Here is a 21,058-nt window from a genome sequence, read left to right as displayed (position 1 = left end):
CCTGGAAGGGGCCCCACCCACCATCTCAGCGTCACGGCGACTGTGCAGTGGCTGGGGAGGGCTGCTCTGGGTCCCCGTGAATCTTCTCCTCCTTCTGTGGATTCAGTTTCTATGTCCTTAAATGGAGCCATCGACACGGCAGTTTGTCATCCTTGAGAAGCTTCATTTATTGGATAGTCACTTCATCAAAGCCCTGAGATATTGTCATCGGTGGATTCTCACGTAAACACAGAACGGCAGCCATGCATCTGGAATGGCCACCACAGTGTTTGGGGCCCCTGGGTGCACGCCACACACACGACACCCGCTCAGCTGCAGACCTGACTGCTTGTAGGGTGTCTGGCTCCTTCACAGAGAGCCCCCCGTGCAGAGAAGGGGCACCCTGACGTCCCTGCAAGGAGCTCCCAGCTCCGTTTCTAGTCAACTGGACGCACCCCTCTTTGTCATGGGTGTAAGAGACCAAAGCTCCAGGGGAATAGCCCAGGAGAAGCTTCTTGCTTCTCGTCCCTGAGAAGGCATGCTGCATGTCTGTCGTACGACAGGACAGACGGGCAGACACAGAGATGGGCAGCTGAGGGAGAGACGAGGAAGGGAGGGAGGATGGATTACAGCAGGGCCAGTGTGCACACCGGGGAAGAGCTCCCGCGGTCCACCAGGCAGCACGCCTGGCTCCTCTCTGAGCTCCCGTCCCCACGACAGAGGAATGTTCTGGAAAACAGTCATGTGGTTTCAGTGCACTCTCACAAGTTCCCCCTGCGGGACAGGGGCCACGGAAGGTCTAACGCAGGAGCTTCTCAAGTCCTTAGAACTGCAATCACCTCTGGGACCAGCAGTCAGCGTAATGGCTATGTCGCTGGACTCCCATGTAGTCAACTGCGGTTCGAGTCCCGGGCCCGGTGGCTTAAACTCATGCCGGGCACGTGTGCGTGCGTGCCCAAGATCCCAAGAGGAGAATGGAGAAGGGATTGCAGCGTGGCCACCCACCCTGGGGGGTGATTTCTTGCTTTCCTTCTCTCCGTCTCTCTCTTTCTGGCAAGCACACGTGCCCTGTAGCAAAAACCTCTCTTTTAAAAAAATAAATAAAAATAACCCCCTGTCTCTACAGCACACAGCACCCTGGGAAGCACTTTCTTGGTCTTTGTAGAACCAGGTCCCACAGGAATCTGAGGCCTACACACCTGGGTGGCCACTGTTTCCTCAAAGATTATAAGAAAAGGCACATCAAGGCCATGTGAGCCATCAGACCCGGGCTCCAGAGAGCCAAGGTCGGGCCCCTCGACAAGACCTCCTCTCTGGAAGAGTTAGGAACTGGGCCGCACTTGCTTCCACCGCGACTGCCTGGCCAGCCCGGCGACTGCTGCTGTCCGCTTGGCCTCTGTCCGCTTGGCCTCCGTCCCCGCCTGCACGGCCCAGCAGGGGCTCCTGGGCAGCCCGGATGCCTCCTCCTTCACGCCACGGGCTTGGTCACCCTCTGTGTTTTCCAGTTCTTCTCCACAGATCTGCTCCTGAAATCAGAAGAGGAACCACCAGGTATTATTCCAGTTAAACACAGTAATGGGGCCAGCGGGTGGTGTGGTGGTTGACAGTGGACTCTCACGTGGCCCACCAAGGTTCAGACCGCAGTGCCACTAACCCAGGACGCCGTGACCACTAAGAGCTCGTGGGACGACATGTTATCACCATACCTCATCGCTGCCTCCAGATTCTCCGGGTCTTTCATCGCGAGACGTCTGCCCAGGATCACATGCGTCCTCCTTGGAATCTCCGGGGTACTCTGCACCCCCCAAAACAAGAGACCAGGATGAGCACGTCGAGATGGCTCCACGGGGGCTGGACAATCAAAAGATTGGGGCCAGGAGACCAGCAGTTGGTGTAATGGCTATGTCGCTGGACTCCCACATAGTCCACCGCAGTTCGCGTCCCGGACCCGGTGGCTTAAACTCACGCCGGCCGCGTGTGCGTGCGTGCCCAAGATCCCGAGAGGAGAATGGAGGAGAAGGGATTGAGGCATGGCCATCCCCTGGAGGGTGAGTTCTCACTTTCTGTCTCTCTGGTGAGTGCACACATCCTATAGCCAAAATATATATATATATATAAATGCTACACTGGAGACCCTTCCAAAAGTATCTTAGGTCACCCCTCAATTCCATCTGGTTGACCTTCACTTCAGCCCCTGCGAGAATCACCGTCCACAGGACAGAAAGACCTGCCAGGCGTCAGGAGACACAAGGGATCTTCAAAAAGAACACATGGGAGTCGGCAGGTGGTGTGATGGTTAAGGGCGCTGGACTCCCACAGGGCCGACTGTAGTTCGCATCCTGGACCTGGCGGCTTGCTTTCTCGCTCATCTCCCTCTTTCTCCCTCACTCTGTCCCCCTCTGGTCCAATTAAATAAACAAACAAACAAATAAATAAATAAATTTTTTTTATTTTTTTGGGGGGCGAGAGGTTTTTGCTACAGGGCGCGTGTGCTCACCAGAGAGACAGAAAGCGAGAAATCACCCCCCAGGGGGGATGGTCACGCCGCAATCCCTTCTCCTCCATTCTCCTCTCGGGATCTTGGGCACGCACGCACACGTGCCCGGCGTGAGTTTAAGCTGCCGGGTCCGGGACTCGAACCGCGGTTGGCTACATGGGAGTCCGGCGACATAGCCATTACACCAACTGCTGGACCCTGCTCCAGTATTTCCGACCTAGAATTGGGAGCTGTCCTTCTAGGGGCTCAGGTACTTGGAGGGGTGGGTTTCCCGTGTACTCTCTGGCCATTCTTCTGACTCACCGGGGTTCGCGCCCGTGAGAGTCCATCCTCGCCCGTGTTAATTTAGCCTCCCTCCCCCTCCTCCCAGATCGGTACCAACTTAGAAAAGGATGACTTTAGGGCCAGCCCTGTGGCCTGGAGTTTAAGGCAACTAGATCCCACATGGCTGAACATGTGGTTCAAGTCCCAAGCCCAGCAACTTGAGAAATACCCAGAGAGTGTGTGCATAGATACCCAGAGCCCCAAGAAGAGAGAGACAGAGGAGAAGGGGTGACAGCGTGACCATTCCCCATGGGAGGGGCTTCCTCCTCTCCCGCTCTCTGTCTCTCCATCTCTCCGGCTGAAAAGCTCACGCACCTCCTGACGTGCAAACAAAAAACAAGATGACTTCCTTATTCCATTTTGCCCCTCCCCAACCAACAATCCCAAATCCGCGCGTGTACCTGTGTGCTCAGATCCCTAGGGAAAACCAAAAATCTATGCACAGTTTTGCACTTGAGCTGAAAATATGTAGGCGACACATTTTTTACTAAAAAATAAATGTATCCTTTAGCTGTTATCTATGTCAGTAAAGCTGTAACTTTATTTACAGAATTGCATAACTTAGCAAGATCGGGTTGGACAAAATTTAACTGGAAGCACTTAAAAATAATCAGCACACCGATCTTATCTGATACAGCGTTTGGGTTTGGGTTTTTAAGAGAGATTTTTGCCCTGAGGCACATGTGCTCGCTGGAGAGACAGAGAGATAGACAGAGAGATACAAGGCAAGAAATTACCCCCCCAGGGGGAATAACCATGCCATTATCTCTTGTCTTCCAGACTCCTCTTGGAATGTTGGGCACACACACACATGCGCCCGGTGTGAGTTTTAAGTCGCCGGGTCCGGGACTCGAACCGTGATCGACTACATGGGAGTTTAGCGACACAGCCATTACGCCAACTGCTGGTCCCCTTCTTTGATGAGTTTTTATATCATCCAGTAGTCTCTGTCTACACTGTGAGCTCGAAACTGAGCTCAGGGTCTCGGTCAGTCATATTCACTACAGTACCCTAACATCCAGAAGAGACCCTGGTGTACGTAGATACTCCACGATCGATCGATTGATGAATGAGACCATGAAGGAGGTAATACATTTCCCATTTTCTAGTCTTTTTTAAAAATTTTGCCAGAGTATGCGCACTTGCCAGAGAAACAGAGAGTCAGAGTATGAGAAATTGCTCCCCACGACGGCTTCTCCATCTCTCCTTTCCGGGATTCTGGGCACACGCGCACATGCTTCTGGCGTGTTTCTCAAGCCACCAGGTGCGGGATTCGAATTATATATGTGGCCATGTGGCATCCAGCTGCCTTGACTGTCATGCCACAAGCTGGCCTACTTAATCTTTTTGTGTGTGTGTGACATTTTCTTTGGGGGGGAGGAGAGGTTTCTGCTATAGGGTGCATGTCCTCACCAGAGAGACAGAGAGACAGAAAGCGAGGAATCACCCCCCCCCCCCGGGGGCGGCGGGATGGCCACGCCGCAATCCCTTCTCCCTTCTCCTCTCGGGATCTTGGGCACGCACATACACGCGCCTGGCGTGAGAAATCACTCCCCATGGGGGATGGCCACGCCATACTCCCTTCTCCTCCATTCTCCTCTTGGGTATTTGGGCACACACACACACACACACGCACCCAGCATGTTTTTCAAGTCCCTGGGTCCTGGGCTCGAATCGCAGATCGGCCATGTGGGATCCAGCTGCCTTAACCGCCATGCCAGGGGCTGGGCCTCCTACTCTTTTAATCAGGAACAATCATGTTTACGTGTGGGCCAGTTGTGTTGGTGTAGCAGTAATACCAAGCTCCCCAGTGCAAAAGCCACAAAGCAACATCCTAGATTTGCACCCCAAAGCCTCCCTGTGCCCACTGGACGCACGCACATGTACAATTTGGTTTGACGAAATTTCAGGGACCAGCAGATGATGCGATGGGTTCGTGGCTGGACTCCCATGCAGTCGACCACGGTTCGAGTCCTGAACCTGGCGGCTTAAAACTAATACTGGGTGCATGTGCGTATGTGCCCAAAATCCCAAGAGGCTGGATCCCACCTGACAGGCTGCATGGTTCGAGTCCCAAACCGGTGGCTTGAGAAACACACCAGGCACGTGTGCACGCATGCCCAAGATCCCAGGAAGAGAATGAAGGAGAAGGGATTGCGGCGTGGCCATCCCCTGTGGACTAGGGGTGGTGATTTCTCACTTTCCCTCCCTCTCTCTGTCTCTCTCCAACGAGAGCATCTACCTTATAGCAAAAACTAAAAAGTAAAAATAAAATGAAATAAATGTGCTAATCCGGAAACTCCAGTATAATCCGAAAACCAGCAACGTAGGCGAGTCTGATGAAAACACGCATCACCATCCCAGACTGCAGTAGGCAAAGATGGCCACTAGAGGGAGCCCCGCAACCTGTCAAAAAGCATCACCCAGAAAACGTCCTTTTCCTCGGGTTTGCTCTGAGCACTTTGCAGCCCTGGGCATCACCACGCAATTGTTTTTGCGGCTGCGTTACATAAAACTGGCCAGAACCAGGTGAAACGGGGTTTCCTCTAGCTAGACCTGAAGCTACCGAGGCGCACCATTCGGCTTTTAGAAAAGAGACCCTCCCCACTTTCTGATCTCAAGATTGTCACATCTTATGGATCATCTCTCTGGCTTAAAAATTATATGTAGGGGTCGGTAGGTGGCGTGGTGGTTAAGGCACTGGACCCCCACCTGGTCCACTGCAGTTCAAGTCCTGGGCCTGGAAGCTTGCTTTCTCACTTTCCCTCTCTCTCTCTGGCGAGTACATGTGCTCTATAGCAAATTAAAAAATAATACATCAGCCCTGGGGGTGATTTCTCGCTTTATGTCTCTCTGCCTCTTTCTGTCATTCTGTCAAGTGTGCACACCCTATAGCAAAAATCTCTCTCAAAAGAAAATAAAGGGGGGGTCGGGGACAGCAGGTGGCATGGTGACTGAGGTGCCGGACTCCCACATGGCTGACCACGGTTCAAGTCCAGGACCTGGTGGCTTGCTTTCACACTCTCCCTTTCTCTCTGTCTTAATGAGAATAAATAAATTAATTAAAAATAAATAATAAATCTTACCCAATAAAAACGGAAAGAAATTCACCTGAAGAAAGAAAACATAACAATGTTTCATGGAATGAAAGAATAATTTTTTAAACCAGTGTAGAATTATTCCCCGCCTATGGCAACAGCATTGTAAAAGAATATTTCACACGCCAGCAGGTGGCGCCGTGGTGAAGGTGCTGGACTCCCATGTGTTCTACCATGATTCAAGTCCTGGACCCGGTGGCTTGAAACTCATACCAGACACATGCCCATGCGTGCCCAAGATCCCGAAATGAGAATGGGGGACAGGGGACTGCAGAGTGGCCATCCCCCCTGAGGGGTGAGTTCTTGCTCTCTGTCTCTCTGGCAAGTGCATGTGCCCTATAGAAAAAAAAAATCTCTCCCCAAAAAAAGAGCGCTTCGCTCTTGGACATACTCAATTTCATTCCTTCTAGTAAAGAAACTTCGGGCATGCGCGGGCGGACCGGGAAAATCACTCCGCTGGAGCTAGGATCCGATTGGTCAGGTTTCAAAGGCTCTGTAGGAAAAAAAGGCGTTTTTCCACATAAGCTCTCTCTCCAAAGGCCTGCATCCGCTGTCAAAATTCTCAGGGCCATTAGAAAGCCACATGTGCTATCAACAGCCAGGATCTTGCAAACCCTGACAGCCAGTTCACAACTGCGGCTGCTTCAAAAATAGAATTTTATAACATTTCAAAGAACGGTTTATTGTCCTTTGAAGGTTACAAAATGTTCATGCCTTATTTAGAGCGAGATGACACTGGTGCCGCGGGGCGTCTTGCTGTGCCAGCTACTCAGAGGCTCCTCGAGTGAGGAGGGCCTTGTGTCCTGATAAGTCCATCGTAAGCTGAAAATGTTATTCCATTGAAAATGTGTTCAGGTTGGCAGGTAGTGTAGTGGTTAAACAGCTAGACTCCCACATGGCCGACTGCGGTTCGAGTCCCGGACCTAGCACCTTGCTTTCTCACTTTACCATTCTCTGTCTATCTGTGTCTGTCTCTAGTCTCATTTAAAAAAATAATAATAGGGAGGGCCAGCAGGTGGGGTGGTGGTTAAGGCGCTGGACATTCCCACATGGACAACCACGGTTCAAGTCCCAGACCTGGTGGCTTGCTCTCTCACTTTCCCTCTGTCTCTAGTCAAATTAAAAAATAAATGAATAAATAAATGAAACAAATCATTCTTAAAATAAAAATAATAGGGACCAGCCGATGGCGTAAGGGTTACATCGCTGAACTGTCACATAGTCGACTGGTTCGAGTCCCAGACCTGATGGCTTAAACCTCATGCCGGGTGCGTGTGCGTGTGTGCCCAAGATCCAGAGAGAAGAGAGGAGGAGAAGGGATTGCGGCGTGGCCATTCTTCCTGGGGGGTGATTTCTCGCTTTCTGTCTCTCCAATGAGTCCATGTGTCCTATAGCAAAAATCTCTCTAAAAATAAATAATAATAAATAAAATGAAATAAAATAATTTATAAAAAAGTGTTATGTAGGGCTAGCCTATGCATAAGGGAGGTGGCATGGTGGTGAAGGTGCTAGACTCCCATGCGGCCAACGACACTTGAGTCCTGGCTTACTTTCTTACTGTCTCTGTCTCTCTCTGGTGAGCACAGGTGCCCTACACCAAATTTTTTAAAAATACTAACAATAAATAAAATAATTCTGTTAAAAAAAAAAAAAAAGCCATACATAGGGGCCAGACCTCACAGGGCTGACTGGGGTTCAAATCCCAGCCCTGACAGCTTGAAAGACACACTGCGTGTGTGTACACGCACCCAACAGTTGGAAGGGATGGAGAAATAGAAAGAAAAAAAGTTGTGCTCGCTCTCTCTCTTTCTCTCTCTTCTCCTCTCTCTGTCTCTGGCAAGTCATAGCCATATCCCCTCTGGCAATAGAAAAAGAAAGAAACGGTATTTAACACACGGTCAGCAAAACCAGGCACGGGTGTGTGTGCCGTTGCTAACCTACCAAACACCGTCCCGAGCCCACCCTACCCTAAGTGTGCTTAAAACACTTAGCTCAGGCTCCCGTTGGGGAAAGCCTAATAAGATGCGGACCACCTCCTGTGAGTCACTGAAAACCACTGAAAGTCAAAAACAGAACGGTTGTCTGGGTGCTCCAAGTACAGTTTCTAGGAAAAGGCAGGAGACACAGTGGCTAAGGCGCTAGACTCCCACATCGCCGACCATGGTTCGAGTCCCGAACCTGGTGGCTTGCTTTCTCACTCTTGCTCTCGCTCTCGTTGTCTCTGGTCAAATTAAAATAATAACAACAACAAATAAAATAAATAATTCTTTTTAAAAAAAGGACAGTTTTTATTGAATATGTATTGCTCATGCACCACCATAAAGTACAGAAAAAAAAAAAAATCATTCATCAAACCATTCCAAATCGGGGACCATCTACAGCACATGAAACGATAAGAAACATCAGAATAATAGTTAGGAGAGCAGCAGGTGGCATAGTGGTTGGGTCACTGGACTCCCATGTAGTCAACCACGGTTCGAGTCCCGGACCCGGTGGCTTAAACTCACACTGGTCGTGTGTGCGTGCGTGCCCAAGATCCCGAGAGGAGAATGGAGAAGGGATTGCAGTGTGGCCATACCCCCTGGGGGGTGATTTCTCGCTTTCTGTCTCTCTGTCTCTCTCTGTCTTTCTGGCGAGCGCATGTGCCCTATAGCAAAACCTCTCAAAAAAAAAAAAAAAAGAAAAGAAAAGGAAAGAAAAAATTGGGGCCAACAGAGAGTGAGGTGGTTGAGGCGCTGGATTCCTATGTGGCTGACAGCAGTTCAAGTCCTGGATCTGGTGTTTTGCTTTCTCACTTTCTCTCTCTCTAGCGAGCACATGTGCCCTATAAAATTTGTGAAATGATAATAATAAAAATAAAAGTAAATAATTCTTTAAAACTCAAAGAAAGAAAGGAAAGGAGAGAAGAAACTAGGGCCAGCAGGTGGCGTGGTGGTTGAAGTGCTGGACTCCCACAGGGCGACCGCAGTTTGAGTCCTGGATCCAGTGGCCTGAAAACGATGCATGTGCCCTATACCAAACTTAATTTTTAAAAAAAATATAGAGTTTTAGTAATCTAATTATACCCTCATTATAGTGATGCCCTATCTTCTATCAAGGGACTCGAGCATGCTTCTGGAACATTCTCTGTGCAAGTCCGCTGCTTTGCAGTTTGAAAGTGAGAGCTGGTGAATCTCAGAGTGAATTAAAGTGGCAGGCTTGGCGTCTGGCTCCCAGCAAACCCTCCTTGGCCAAGACCACACCAACTCCCGGCTCCTGCAACACCCCCTGGCTGCATTTCTTCAGGAAGAAACCATCTCCCCAATTAAGCCAAAATGTCCTGTCTCTGCTCAGTCCCCGGCCTGGGCGATTTCCGCCTTCCCGCTTGCTCTCCCTTTCCTCCTCCCGTCCCAGCCTAGGAACTGCAACGTCTGACTGCAAGCCGGGACCACGGCCTCACGGGGGAAGCTTGTTGATAAACCCACGTGGCTGGTCAGCGCTCTGCCGGGGACCTGGACAGGCTTCCTGCTCCCCTTACTCAGAGCCACCGGGCAAACCACTTAACTGCCTCATTAGGGCCCCGACAGGTGCCACGGCCTCTTCCCGGGTGCCTGGTCGCCCCATTAATATCTGTAAGGATCCATTAAGCCTTCTGGCTGAAAGGCACCATCAAAGCAAACCTGTGACTATCAGCATCAATAAAGCTCAGGTCCTCCTGCCTGTCAGCACATAAGGTAAGTCAGTCCCCCTTGGGGACAGAAAGTGGGCACCTCGCCTGCCTGTCGGTCCCTTAATGAGTCACCCTCCGGCGGCAGAATGGCACGCAACACGAACGGGGCTCCCATTCCAGGAGGGAGAAAAGCGATGCTTGATTTGGGGCAGGGGGTTTCAATGGTTAGACCCTCCCGTATCCCTCGGCCCTGCGCAGTACCTGCAGCCGGGAGCTGCCCACTGCCCAGCCCTGTCCCCACCTATGTCACCAAGGCTGGAGACAACAACACGGCCAGACGACATCACACAATGCCACCATGAAGACGGACGACACAGGCCCGGCCACGGTGACACACAGCTCACACCACCACCTGGAGGCTGAAGGCCGCGTGGGAGGCTCAGGCCCGGTTCCCGGGCTAACCCAAACACCCTGGCCGTGTTTATAGATGCCTGTGCTCCCAGCTCACGGAGAGGCCTGGGCAGGAGGATCGCAGCTAGGCCTTGTCAAAAAATACCTATCTCGGGGCTGGCAAGTGGCATGGTGGTTAAAGGCGCTGGACTCCCACATGGCCGACCACGGTTCAAGTCTCGGACCTGGTGGCTTGCTTTCTCACTTCCTCTTTCTCTCTTTGTCTCTCTGATCAAACTGGAAAATAATAATGATAATAATAATAATAAATAAAGTAAAATAAAATAATTTTTTTTAAAAAGAAACCTATCTCAGGGCCAGTGGATGGTATGGTGGTTAAGGCACTGGACACTCCCACACGGCCAACCAGGGTTCAAGTCCCAACCACGGTTTCAGTCCTGGTGGCTTGCTTTCTCACTCCGACCCCCCACCGTCTCTCTCTGGTCAAATTAAAATAAATGAATGAATACATAAAATTGGATAAATAATTCTTTTCTTGAAAATAATAGTATTAAAAGCCAGGGACCAGCAGTTAGCATAATGGCAATGTTGCTGGACTCCCATATAGTCGACTATGGTTCGAGTCCCGGACCCAGTGGCTTAAACTCATGCCAAGCGCATGTGCGTGCGTGCCCAAGATCCCAAGAGGAGAATGGAGGAGAAGGGATTGCGGCGTGGCAATCTCCCCAGGGGGTGATTTCTCACTTTCTGTCTCTTTCTGTCTCTCTGGTTGAGCGCACACACCCTATAGCAAAAACCTCTCCAAAAAAAAAAATCATTTTATTTAATTTTATTCATTTATTATATTTTACATTTAATTTGACCAGAGAGAGACAGAGAGAGAGAGAGCGCAAGCTGCCAGGTCCAGGACTCAAACTGCGGTCGGCCATGTGGGAGTCCAGTGCCCTTAACCACTACGCCACCTGTCGGCCCCTAAGTAAACTTTTCCAGAAAGTCTCTCTGTGTCTATCCCTCTCTCTCTCTCTCACAAATTGAAGGTGAAAAGGACACCGTGGACCAGGCAGCAATTTGCAGAAGGTGGTCTGGGTTACGCGGCTGCCACACGGCTGTGGACTCCCTCCAAAGGAGAGCAGCTTGGAAGACGTGCTGGTCACGGTAAACCCGCCTGCATCTTTCCGCTTTCCAATCAAGTGCATATGTCACCTCTTGGGAGCCATCTTTTCTTGTTTGAAATTTTTCTCTTTTTTTGGAGAGGTTTTTCGCTATAGGGCACATGCGCTCGCCAGAAAGACAGAGACAGAGAGACAGAAGGCAAGAAATCACCCCCCAGGGGGGATGGTCACGCCACAATCCCTTCTCCTCCATTCTCCTCTCGGGATCTTGGGAACGCACATGCACATGCGCCCGGTGTGAGTTTAAGCCACCGGGTCCGGGACTTGAACCACAGTGTGCCATACAGGAGTCCAGTGACATAACCATTACGTCACCTGCTGGTCCCAAAATGCACTTCTTTTACAGACACAGAATGTCCATTCTTAGAAGCCCCAGGAGGCACCTTCCTAAGTGGTGACCCGTATGGGGCAGGAGTTGAGGGGTAGGGAGGAGGGCGGCCTTTTTGACCAAGAGGAATGGTCAGATGTGTTTCACTCAGGAAGGGAACGTGGGAGGCGGGGACACACCACCCAGGTGTCACCCCCTCCTCTGTCTCTGCTACAATGACACCGGAAACATCTACAAGGTATGATGAGTGTAGACCGAACCGGGCTTCCGTTATCGACTCTGGAAAGAACTCCCCAAAGCACGCCACCCCTCCACCCCTACAGTCCCCATCCTACTCACGGTCTGGAACGCTCGCTTGCTGAAGCTGAATCTTGAGCCAGATGTTGATGCGCTGGCCCCAGGCCCCTGGGGGCTCCACCTCCCACAAGCGCCCCCGCTCCTCTGCACAGGCCGACAAGAACTGCCTGCAGACTGACGAGAAAAAGAGGGACCCATGTGGGAGTCAGGAGGGCCCGCCTGATCCCGCTGTGAGGCCAGCTCTCTGCAGTGCCCAGACATGGCCACGGCCATGGGGTCTTGGGCATGCATGCACACGCGCCTGGCGTGAGTTTAAGCCACTGGGTCCAGGACTCAAACCACAGTCGACTACATGGGAGTCCAGCGACATAGCCATTATGCCATCTGCTGGTCCCCCTTGGGCCTCTTCTCGTACACCCTCCCTCCTCCCTCCCGGCTTCCTCATCCCTCCCTCCCTCCCCCCATGGAAATCTCCAGCTCATTTTCTGCAGACTCTTGATTCCAGAACGCCCTCCAAGCAGGTGGACTTCTGTGCCCACGTTGACGGGTGACCCTTTTCAGGTGGCAATGCCCAGAGCGGGTCAGTAGGAAGCCCCTTTCCCCCCGTGTCTGGGGGAGTCCATGAGGGCCCCTCCTGGCACCTGCAGGGCCCCGGGCGAGCACAGATGGACCGTAACAGACCACGGTGCTCAGCGCACAGAAGGTAGGACCAGCTAGCAACCAGCTAAATGTGACACGCTCGGCCCTCCCACCTGGACGGATATAACTTAGCAATAACGCAGAGAGCTGGTTGCAAATTTAGAATTCTTGGACGCCTTAGAGTTTCGCACCAGTGAGCCCCCCACCAACCCCGTCGACAGCCCCGGCTTCTCCGCCCTGCCAGCCCCCTCTCCACCAATGCCTCAAAGCCTCTGTGTGCGTCGCTCACGCCCCAACCACGGCCTGCCGACAGCTGTGCCTGCGTCTCAGGATGGCAAATTGGTGGCATGGTCCATCCTATGAGCACAGACCCAGGGGCCCTGCAGTGACTTAGTTTAGAAGTGGCCTGGGCCCACCTGGGCACCTGCTCTTGGGCTCATGGAAAAGAATGCACCTGAAAGAGAGCTCAGAGCCTAGCCCAGGGCAGGAGTTCTTTATTCTTTCTTCCTTCCTTCCTTCCTCCCTTTCCTTTCCTCCTTCCTTTCTTTTTTTTCTTTATTTTAAGAGAGATTTGTGCTATAGGGCGTGTGTGCTCACTAGAGAGACAGAGAGACAGAAAGCGAGAAATCACCCCCCAGGGGGGATGGCCACGCCACAATCCCTTCTCCTCCATTCTCCTCTCGGGATCTTGGGCACGCACACACACGCGCCCGGCGTGAGTTTAAGCCACTGGGTCCGGGACTCAAGCCATGTCGACAGCATGGGAATCCAGGGACATAACCATTACGCCATCCGCTGATCCCTGGAGTCCCGCTTACCCTGAGGCAGAGGGCAGGGCTGGACTTGGAAGCCCATCAGTCCCAAGGGACGAAGCATGACTCAGCACCTTCAGATCTTCTCCCTCTCCCGGCAGAGAGGAGGGTGGCAGGAACTGCAGGGCCTTATGAGGGTCTCCATGACACTGGCCCTGGAGGAGCCCTGTCCTCGGAGCCCGCTGTTCCCCTGGGAAATCTGCTGCCCTTCCAGCTCCCCCGAGCAGGTGGTGAAATCTGTGGTGGCCTGCACATGGGAGGACGCATTCAAGCAGAGGTCTTGGAATCAGGGACCAGCAGTTGGAGTAATGGCTACGTTGCTGAACTCCCATGTAGTTGACCGTGGTTCAAGTCCCAGACCCAGTGGCTTAAACTCACGCCGGGCGCGTGTGCATGCATGCCCAAGATCCCGAGAGAAGAATGGAGGAGAAGGGATTGCGGCATGGCCATCCCCCCTGGGGGGTCATTTCTTGCTTTCTGTCTCTCTGTCTCTCTCTGTCTGCCTGGCGAGCGCATGCGCCCTGTAGTAAAAACCTCTCCAAAAAAAAAAAAAAGAAAAAGAAGGTTTGGAATCAGAGTGACAGTGAGGAGACGAACCGGCTAGACGTGGTGTACACAGGAGGCCTGCTGCCTGGGCCTAGAACTCCCCAGCACCTGGAAGTGATCTCAACCATGCAGGAAGTCTCAAGTGCTCTTTGCAGACATTCGAGGCACTTCAAGGCCGGCAGCTGGCGTGCTGGTTGAGTCGTTGGACTCCCACATGGCTGACCACGGTTTGAGTCCCGGACCTGGAGGCTTGCTTTCCTACTTTCCCTTCCTCTCTCTCTCTCTCTCTCTCTGTCTCTGCCTAGTCAAATTAAACAAATAATAATAATAATAAATGAAATAAAATCATTCTTTAAAAAAAAAAAAAAGACATTCAAGGCACTTTACAGTCTAATAACAGACTAAGTGTTTGAAAACAACGAAATCACAAATCCCTGGGACCAGCAGATGGCGTAGCGGTTACTTTGCTGGACTACCATGTAGTTGACTGCAGTTTGAGTCCTGGATACGGTGACTTAAAACTCACACCAGGTGGGGACCAGCAGGTGGCGTGGTGGTTAAGAAGCTAAACACTCCCGCATGACCAACCACAGTTCAAGTCTTGGACCTCATGGCTTGCTTTCTCACGTTCTCTCTCTTTCTTTCTCTCTCTCTTTCTCTCTCTGTGTGTGTGTCTCTGTCTGGTCAAATCAAAATAAACAAATGAGGGACTGGCAGGTGGCGTGGTGGTTAAGGCACTGGACTCCCACTTGGCCGATGGTGGTTTGAGTCCCAGACCTGGAGGCTCATTTTCTCCTTTTCCCTCTCTCTCTTGTGTCAAATTAAATGAAAATAATAAATAAAATTATTTAAAAAAAAAAAAAAAGCCAAAGTGCAAAGGTGCTCTGAGGCCCCGGCAGTGGTCTGTGGATCTCTGGATTCCCAAGTTCCACTCAGGTTGCTGATGGGTTGTTTGTTTGTTTGTTTTAAGAGTTATTTTATTTAACTTTATTTATTTGTTTGTTTATTTTAATTTGACCAGAGAGGGAAAGAAAGAGTGGAAGAGAGAGAGAGAGAGAAAATGAGAAACCAAGCCACTAAGTCCGGGACTTGAACCATGGTCAGCCATGTGAGAGTCCAGAGCCCCTAGCCACCACGCCACCTGCTGGTCCCACTGATGTGTGTGTTTGTTTTTTTTTTAAGAATTATTTATTTTATTTAATTTATTCATTCATTTATTTTAATTTGACCAGAGAAAGAGAGAGAGAGAGATATATATAGAGAGAGAGAGGAAGCGAGAAAGCAAGCCACCAGATTCAGGATTTGAACTGTGGTCAGTCATGTGGGAGTGTCCAGTCATGTGGGAGTGTCCAGTGCCTTAACCACCACACCACCTGCTGGTACCCACTGATGTGTTTTTGATGATTGCTCAATCTAGTTATTTCACAGGCTGGGAAAGGTTTGCATCTTGTAATCCTACAGGAAGTCTCGGCTTGTGCTGAGCGATGGGGGATGTCTCGAGAGGCAGGAAAAACCCATGCGTGTGCATGTCACAACACTGAACCTGCTGCGACCCTGCAGGGCTCCCAGGAACTCCCTCCCAGAGTCTCCGAACGCACACATGCGACCCATCACTGTCACCCGGGTGTACCTTGGAACATGGCAGGGGAAATCGGAGAACTGACTCCCAGGGCCTCCTCCTCCTGGAACGTGTCACAGAAGTCCCGCAGCATGGCTGTCCCCAGGCCTTGGCGACGCTGTTTCCTCCTGATGAACACGGTATCGAAGACGGGCAGCAGGTAGCATGCTCCGGTGCCGTTGCCACACAGGCTGCCTTCAGGGAGGACGAGAGACACTCGTTGTCCTGCAGGCTTGCAGCCGACCTGCCGGACCCCTGGAGCACCCCTGTACTGCCACAGTGGCTCGACCACCTGGAAGCCCAGTTAGCTTCCCAACATGAAAAACCCACACTAAGGGGCCAGCAGGTGGCGTGGTGGCTAAGGCGGCTGGACTCCCACATGGCCGACTGTGGTTCGAGTCCCGGACCTGGCAGCTTGCTTTCTCACCTTTCCTTCTCTCTGTCTGTCTCTCTCTCTCTCAGGTCATCTTCCAAAAAGTAAAATAATGATAATGAATAAAATCATTGTTTATAAAGAAAAAACAACACTAAAACAACAGGTCAGTTCTTTATCTCACTGATCCATTTCCTTTCATTTTTTTTTTTTTTAGAAGGGGTTTTTGCTGGGACCAGCAGTTAGCATAATGGCTATGTCACTGGACTCCCATGTAGTCAACCATAGTTTGAGTCCCGGACCTGGTGGCTTAAACTTACACCGGGCACATGTGCGTGCGTGCCCAAGATCCTGAGAGGAGAATGGAGGAGAAGGGATTGCAGCGTGGCCATCCCCTCTGGGGGGCGATTTCTCCCTTTCTGTCTCTCTTTGTCTTTCTGGCTAGTGCATGTGCCCTATAGCAAAAATCTCTCAAAAAAAAGAAAAGAAAACTAAAGAAACAAACAATACCTAGGGGCCAGCAGGTGGCATGCTGGTTAAGGCACTGGACTCCTACATGGCTGACTGCGGTTTGAGTCCCAGAGCTGGAGTCTTCCTTTCTCACTTTCTCTCTTTCTCTGTCTCTCTCTGGTGGGCACATGTGCTCATAGCAAAACTTTAAAAATAATCATTAATAAAATATAATAATAAATGAGATGAAATCAATCTTTTTTTTTTTTTTTTTTTAAAAAGAATACCTGGGCCAGCAGGTAGCAGCATTCTTTTTCGGTCCCCCCACACAGTCGCCCACAGTTCAAGTCGTGGGCCTGGTAGCTTGCTTTCTCACTTTTTCCCTCTCTCTCTCTCTCTCTCTGTCTGATCAAACTAAAAAATAGTAATAACAAATGGAATTAAAGAAATAATCCTCGGGGAGGGGGGAAGAAAATCTAAGGGGACAGCACGTGGCATGGACTCCCACATGGCCAACTGTAGTTCAGGTCCCGGCCCTGGTCTGCGTTTTTGTCTGGGTTCCCGACGGCCTCACTGAACCTCTTGTTTTTATGACAACCGCTGGTATTGGGCTTTCAGGAACTTCTAGTGCAACACTGAGCTTTTCAGATTTTTCTACAAAAGCAAAATACGTATTAGCTCTGCTTTAAATTGGCTTACTCTCCGCTCCCTAGTTCGGCATTTTCTCCCCCGAGTACTAAATCTTGTGGGCTCGTGGTTTGAGAGTAAAAGTTAAAGTAAAACCTCACGCGTTTGGATTACCTAAGGAGACGCTCATGAAATATGAGGAGACCTCGAAAAGTTTGTGGAAGGACAGAGTTAAAATAGGACGGAGTTTATTTTGGTGCAAAAAGATTTTTGAAATCCAAGCATCTTTTTTTTTCCTTCAGAATGTGTGTTTTCTTAATTTTGAGAAGACCCGCAGAGTGAAAGGACTAAAATGTCAATACTTTGTAAGAAATACCATTGGCAGTAGGCGTTGGGAGGTGGTTTAAACTGCTAGACTCCCACATGGCCGACTGGACCGCGGTTCAAGTCCCAGACTTAGCGGTTCTCACTTTCCCTCCCACCCCCGTTTCTCTCTGGTGTGCACACGTGCCCTATGACAAATTGTTTAAAATAATAATAAATAAAATCTAAAACAAAAGAAAAGAAATATCATTATGGCATGGTGGTTAAGGTTCTGGATTCCTGTAGGGCCAACCATAGTTCAAGTCTGGACCCAGCGGCTGGAGGGTCACACTGTGCACGTGTGCATGCATGCTGAGAGGAGGCTGGAGGAGAAGGGATTGCAGCGTGGCCATCCCCCCTGGAGGGGTGGTTTTTCAATCTGCTTGTCTCTGTCTCTGTTTGTCTCTGGCAAGTACATATGCCCAATGGCAAAAAAAAACAAAGAAAAAAAGAAATACCATCAACCAAAAGGAGAAACTCAAGCCAGTTAATCAGCAAAGCGTTTCCCAAGAGAGAGCTACTGAGGGACCAGCAGTTAGTGTAATGGCTATGTCACTGAACTCCCATGTAGTCGACAGTGGTTCAAGTCCTGAACCCAGTGGCTTAAATTCACGCCGGGCGCATGAGTGTGCGTGCGTGCCCAAGATCCTGAGAGGAGAATGGAGGAGAAGGGATCACAGCGTGGCCATCCCCCCAGGGGGTGATTTCTCCCTTTCTGTCTCTCTGAGCAGTCTCTCTGGCGAGCGCACACACCCTATAGCAAAAACCTCTCAAAAAAAAAAAAAGAGAGAGAGAGAGAGCTACTGAAAATATCTTATTCATTCTACACACGGACACCTACCTGTCTGAGAACTGAATGTCCCCCCCCAGCAATGAGGCACAAACCATCGACTGGGATAAATCTCAAAGGCACTGCGCTAAGGGAAAGAACTCAACCTCGTAGGACGAACTACCGTATGGCTCCAATTATACGGGGCATTTTGTCAACCCCTATCCGTGGCGAACACGATCAAAGACCCTCAGTAGATCCCGGAAACCAGGAATACCGGGTCTGATAGTACCAAACCCTATATACACTATGTTCTTATTTTCTCTTTCTTTTCTTTTCTTTTTTTTTAAATTATTCATTTATTTGTACTTATTTATTCATTTATTTGAATTTGACCAGAGAGAGAGAGAGAGGGAGGGGGTAAAGGGAGAAAGCAAGCCGCCAGGTCTGGGACTCGAACCATGGTCAGCCATGTGGGAGCCCAGCACCTCAACCATCACGCCACCTGCTGGACCCTTTTCTTTCTCTTTTGTTGCTCCAGGGCACATGTGCTTGCAAGAGAAAGACGGAAAGGCAGAGAGAGGGAGAGGAGAAAACACCCCCCAAGAAGCTTAGTCGCAGCGCAAATTCCTCCTCCTCCACCTCTTCCTCCTTTCAGGATTTTGGGTACACACACACACACACACACACACACACACACACATATGGTCTGTTTCTTAAGCCGCCCTGTCCAGGACTCGAACCGCACAGTCGGCCATGTGGGATCGGGTGGCCTTAACTCTTCCACTGATAGCCAAGACACAGTTACAGAATTACCAACAACTGGGGGAGTCAGGGAGGGGCCCGGGTGTGTATGCAGCTTGGATATGCTGAACTTACTTCTGAAATTTTCATTTAATATTTTTGGATTGCCGTTGACCACAGGTAACAGACCACAGAAAACAAAACCGTGAATAAAAGGAGCCTACTGTATTCGAGAAAAGACCAAATTATAGAGATGGAGAACAAACCAGTGGTTGCCAGGGGCTACGAGTAGGGGGTGAGATGACCATAAAGGGAAAACATGAAATTTGGGGCGTTTTTTTTGGAGCGCGTTGGAGAGGAAATTATTGTTTATTTTAATTGTGGTTGTTTACGTGAACCTATACATGGGTTAAAATGGACAAAATTGTAAGACACCCCTCAGAGTCAATTTGACTGCATGGTAATTTTTAAAATAATATTTAAAGGCAAATACACACATGCACAAAAAAATGTGATGAGAAGAAGCTTAGAAAGAATGTATACTCTTCTGCAGTTAAAACCTAGTCTCAGGGGGGGCCAGCAAGTGACGTGGTGGTTTAAAGGCACTGGATTCATTCCCACATGGCTGACAGTGGTTTGAGTCCCGGATCCGGCAGCTTGCTTTCTCAATTCCCCTTTCTTTCTTTCTTTCTCTCTCTGGTTCTTGTCTGGACAAAAATTTAAATAATAATAATAATAACAATAATAATATAACAAATAGAATTAAATAAATAATTCCTTTTTTTTTTTTTTAAGAGGTTTTTGCTCTAGGGCTCATGTGCTCGCCAGATAGACAGAGACAGACAGAGAGACAGAAAGCAAGAAATCACCCCCCCGGGGGATGGCCACGCCGCAATCCCTTCTCCTCCATTCTCCTCTCGGGATCTTGGGCATGCACGCACACGCGCCTGGCGTGAGTTTAAGCCACCGGGTCCGGGACTCGAACCGCGGTCGACTACATGGGAGTCCAGCGACATAGCCATTACGCTAACTGTTGGTCCTCCACAACAAGTATTTTAAGGAGGACATGGCACTGCCTGGGAACCCACGGGACATGCCTTTTGCTGATGAGATGAGAAACGTGAGGAAAATGAAACCCATACCTTATTGTTATTTAAACCTTCCTTAGCGATACTTCCTGGGCCAGAAGATTCTCTCCTGGTAGGGGGTGCACTAAAGGAGGCTCCCAGAGACAGGCAGACACCTGTGCCCACGGCCTGAAGCGACAGCAGCCCCGAGCTGTCGCGAGTGGCCCTCACCTTTCATTTTGGTCGTGTAAAATCCAACAGCGGCTCCGTGTCGCCACAGAATTTTTGCCTGCTCCTTCATGGAGTGAGGTAGGAAAAACATGTCATCGTCGTCCAAATTTCTCTCCGATCTTCCAAAAATAACGACATTTAGGATGAAAAGCACAATTCGTTCTCCAAATGACTGAACCTTGTAGGAAAGAAAAAAAGAAAAAAAAAAAATCCACGTGAGACCAGAAGAGGAAAGCGGGCATGAGAAACTTCGCACTTGGAAACGACCCCTGCACCGGGGCCGGGTGTGCACACCCCTCCAATGGGGCTCTCTGCTCAGAAGCCAGAAACGTGAGTTGTTGTGTCTCACGGTGATGGGCACACCACTGATCTTCGGTGTGTCCAGGAGTGACAAAAAATGCCAGGAGGCTCCTGGGTCTCAGGGCTACAGACACGGACTGCGTGTCAATGGACCAGTATCAATTTCCTGCTAGGGAAACAGGAATTTACCTGGGGGCAGCAGGGAGGGTAACCCGTACTAGTAGATTCACTGGATATGTCTAAAATAAGCTCTATCAGCCATTTTTTAAAAATTCATCTAGGGCGGGGGGCTGGCAGGTAATGTGGTGGTTAAGGTGCTGGACTCTGACATGGCTGACCACAGTTCAAGTCCCAGACGTGGCAGCTTGCTTTCTCACATCCCCTCTCTCTCTCTCTCTCTCTCTGGTGAACACAACTGCCCTGTAGCAAATTTAAAAGGAATAATAATGATACAATTAAATAAGCTTTTTAAAAAATAATTATTTAAGGGAACCAGCAGGTAGCATGGTAGTTTAAGGTACTAGATTACCACATAGGTGAACCGTGGTTCAAGTCCCAGAGCTGGTGGCTTGCTTTCTTGCTTTCTCTCTGTCTCTCTGTCTCTCTGTCTCTCTGTCTCTCTCTGTTCAAATTAAAAAATAATAAGAAATGGAATTAAATAAGTAAATAACTTTTTAAATAATTATTCAATTTTATTTGATATCTCTATATATATATGTATATATATATATATATATATATACACACACACATATATATATATA

General features: G+C 49.8%; 1 protein-coding gene across 1 annotated transcript in view; it reads right to left on the bottom strand.

Annotated features, from left to right (window-relative positions):
• Nucleotides 1-988: 988 nt before the first annotated feature.
• The window catches only part of FAM169B (Protein), a 49,955-nt gene continuing 29,885 nt past the window's right edge, over nt 989-21,058 (bottom strand). The window contains exons 5-9 of the mRNA XM_006161376.2: nt 19,995-20,172; nt 15,383-15,565; nt 11,798-11,929; nt 1,686-1,774; nt 989-1,505 (exon numbers count right to left, since the gene is read on the bottom strand). Coding sequence (XP_006161438.1) covers nt 1,302-1,505; nt 1,686-1,774; nt 11,798-11,929; nt 15,383-15,565; nt 19,995-20,172 — 786 coding nt within the window. The 3' untranslated portion in view covers nt 989-1,301. The remainder of the gene's footprint in view (nt 1,506-1,685; nt 1,775-11,797; nt 11,930-15,382; nt 15,566-19,994; nt 20,173-21,058) is intronic.

This window comes from Tupaia chinensis, unplaced genomic scaffold, assembly GCF_000334495.1.
Source record: "Tupaia chinensis unplaced genomic scaffold, TupChi_1.0 Scaffold138490_1, whole genome shotgun sequence".
Lineage (NCBI taxonomy): Eukaryota > Metazoa > Chordata > Mammalia > Scandentia > Tupaiidae > Tupaia > Tupaia belangeri.
The sequence above is the reverse complement of the archived record's forward strand: the minus strand, read 5'-3'. Positions and strand labels throughout refer to the sequence as shown.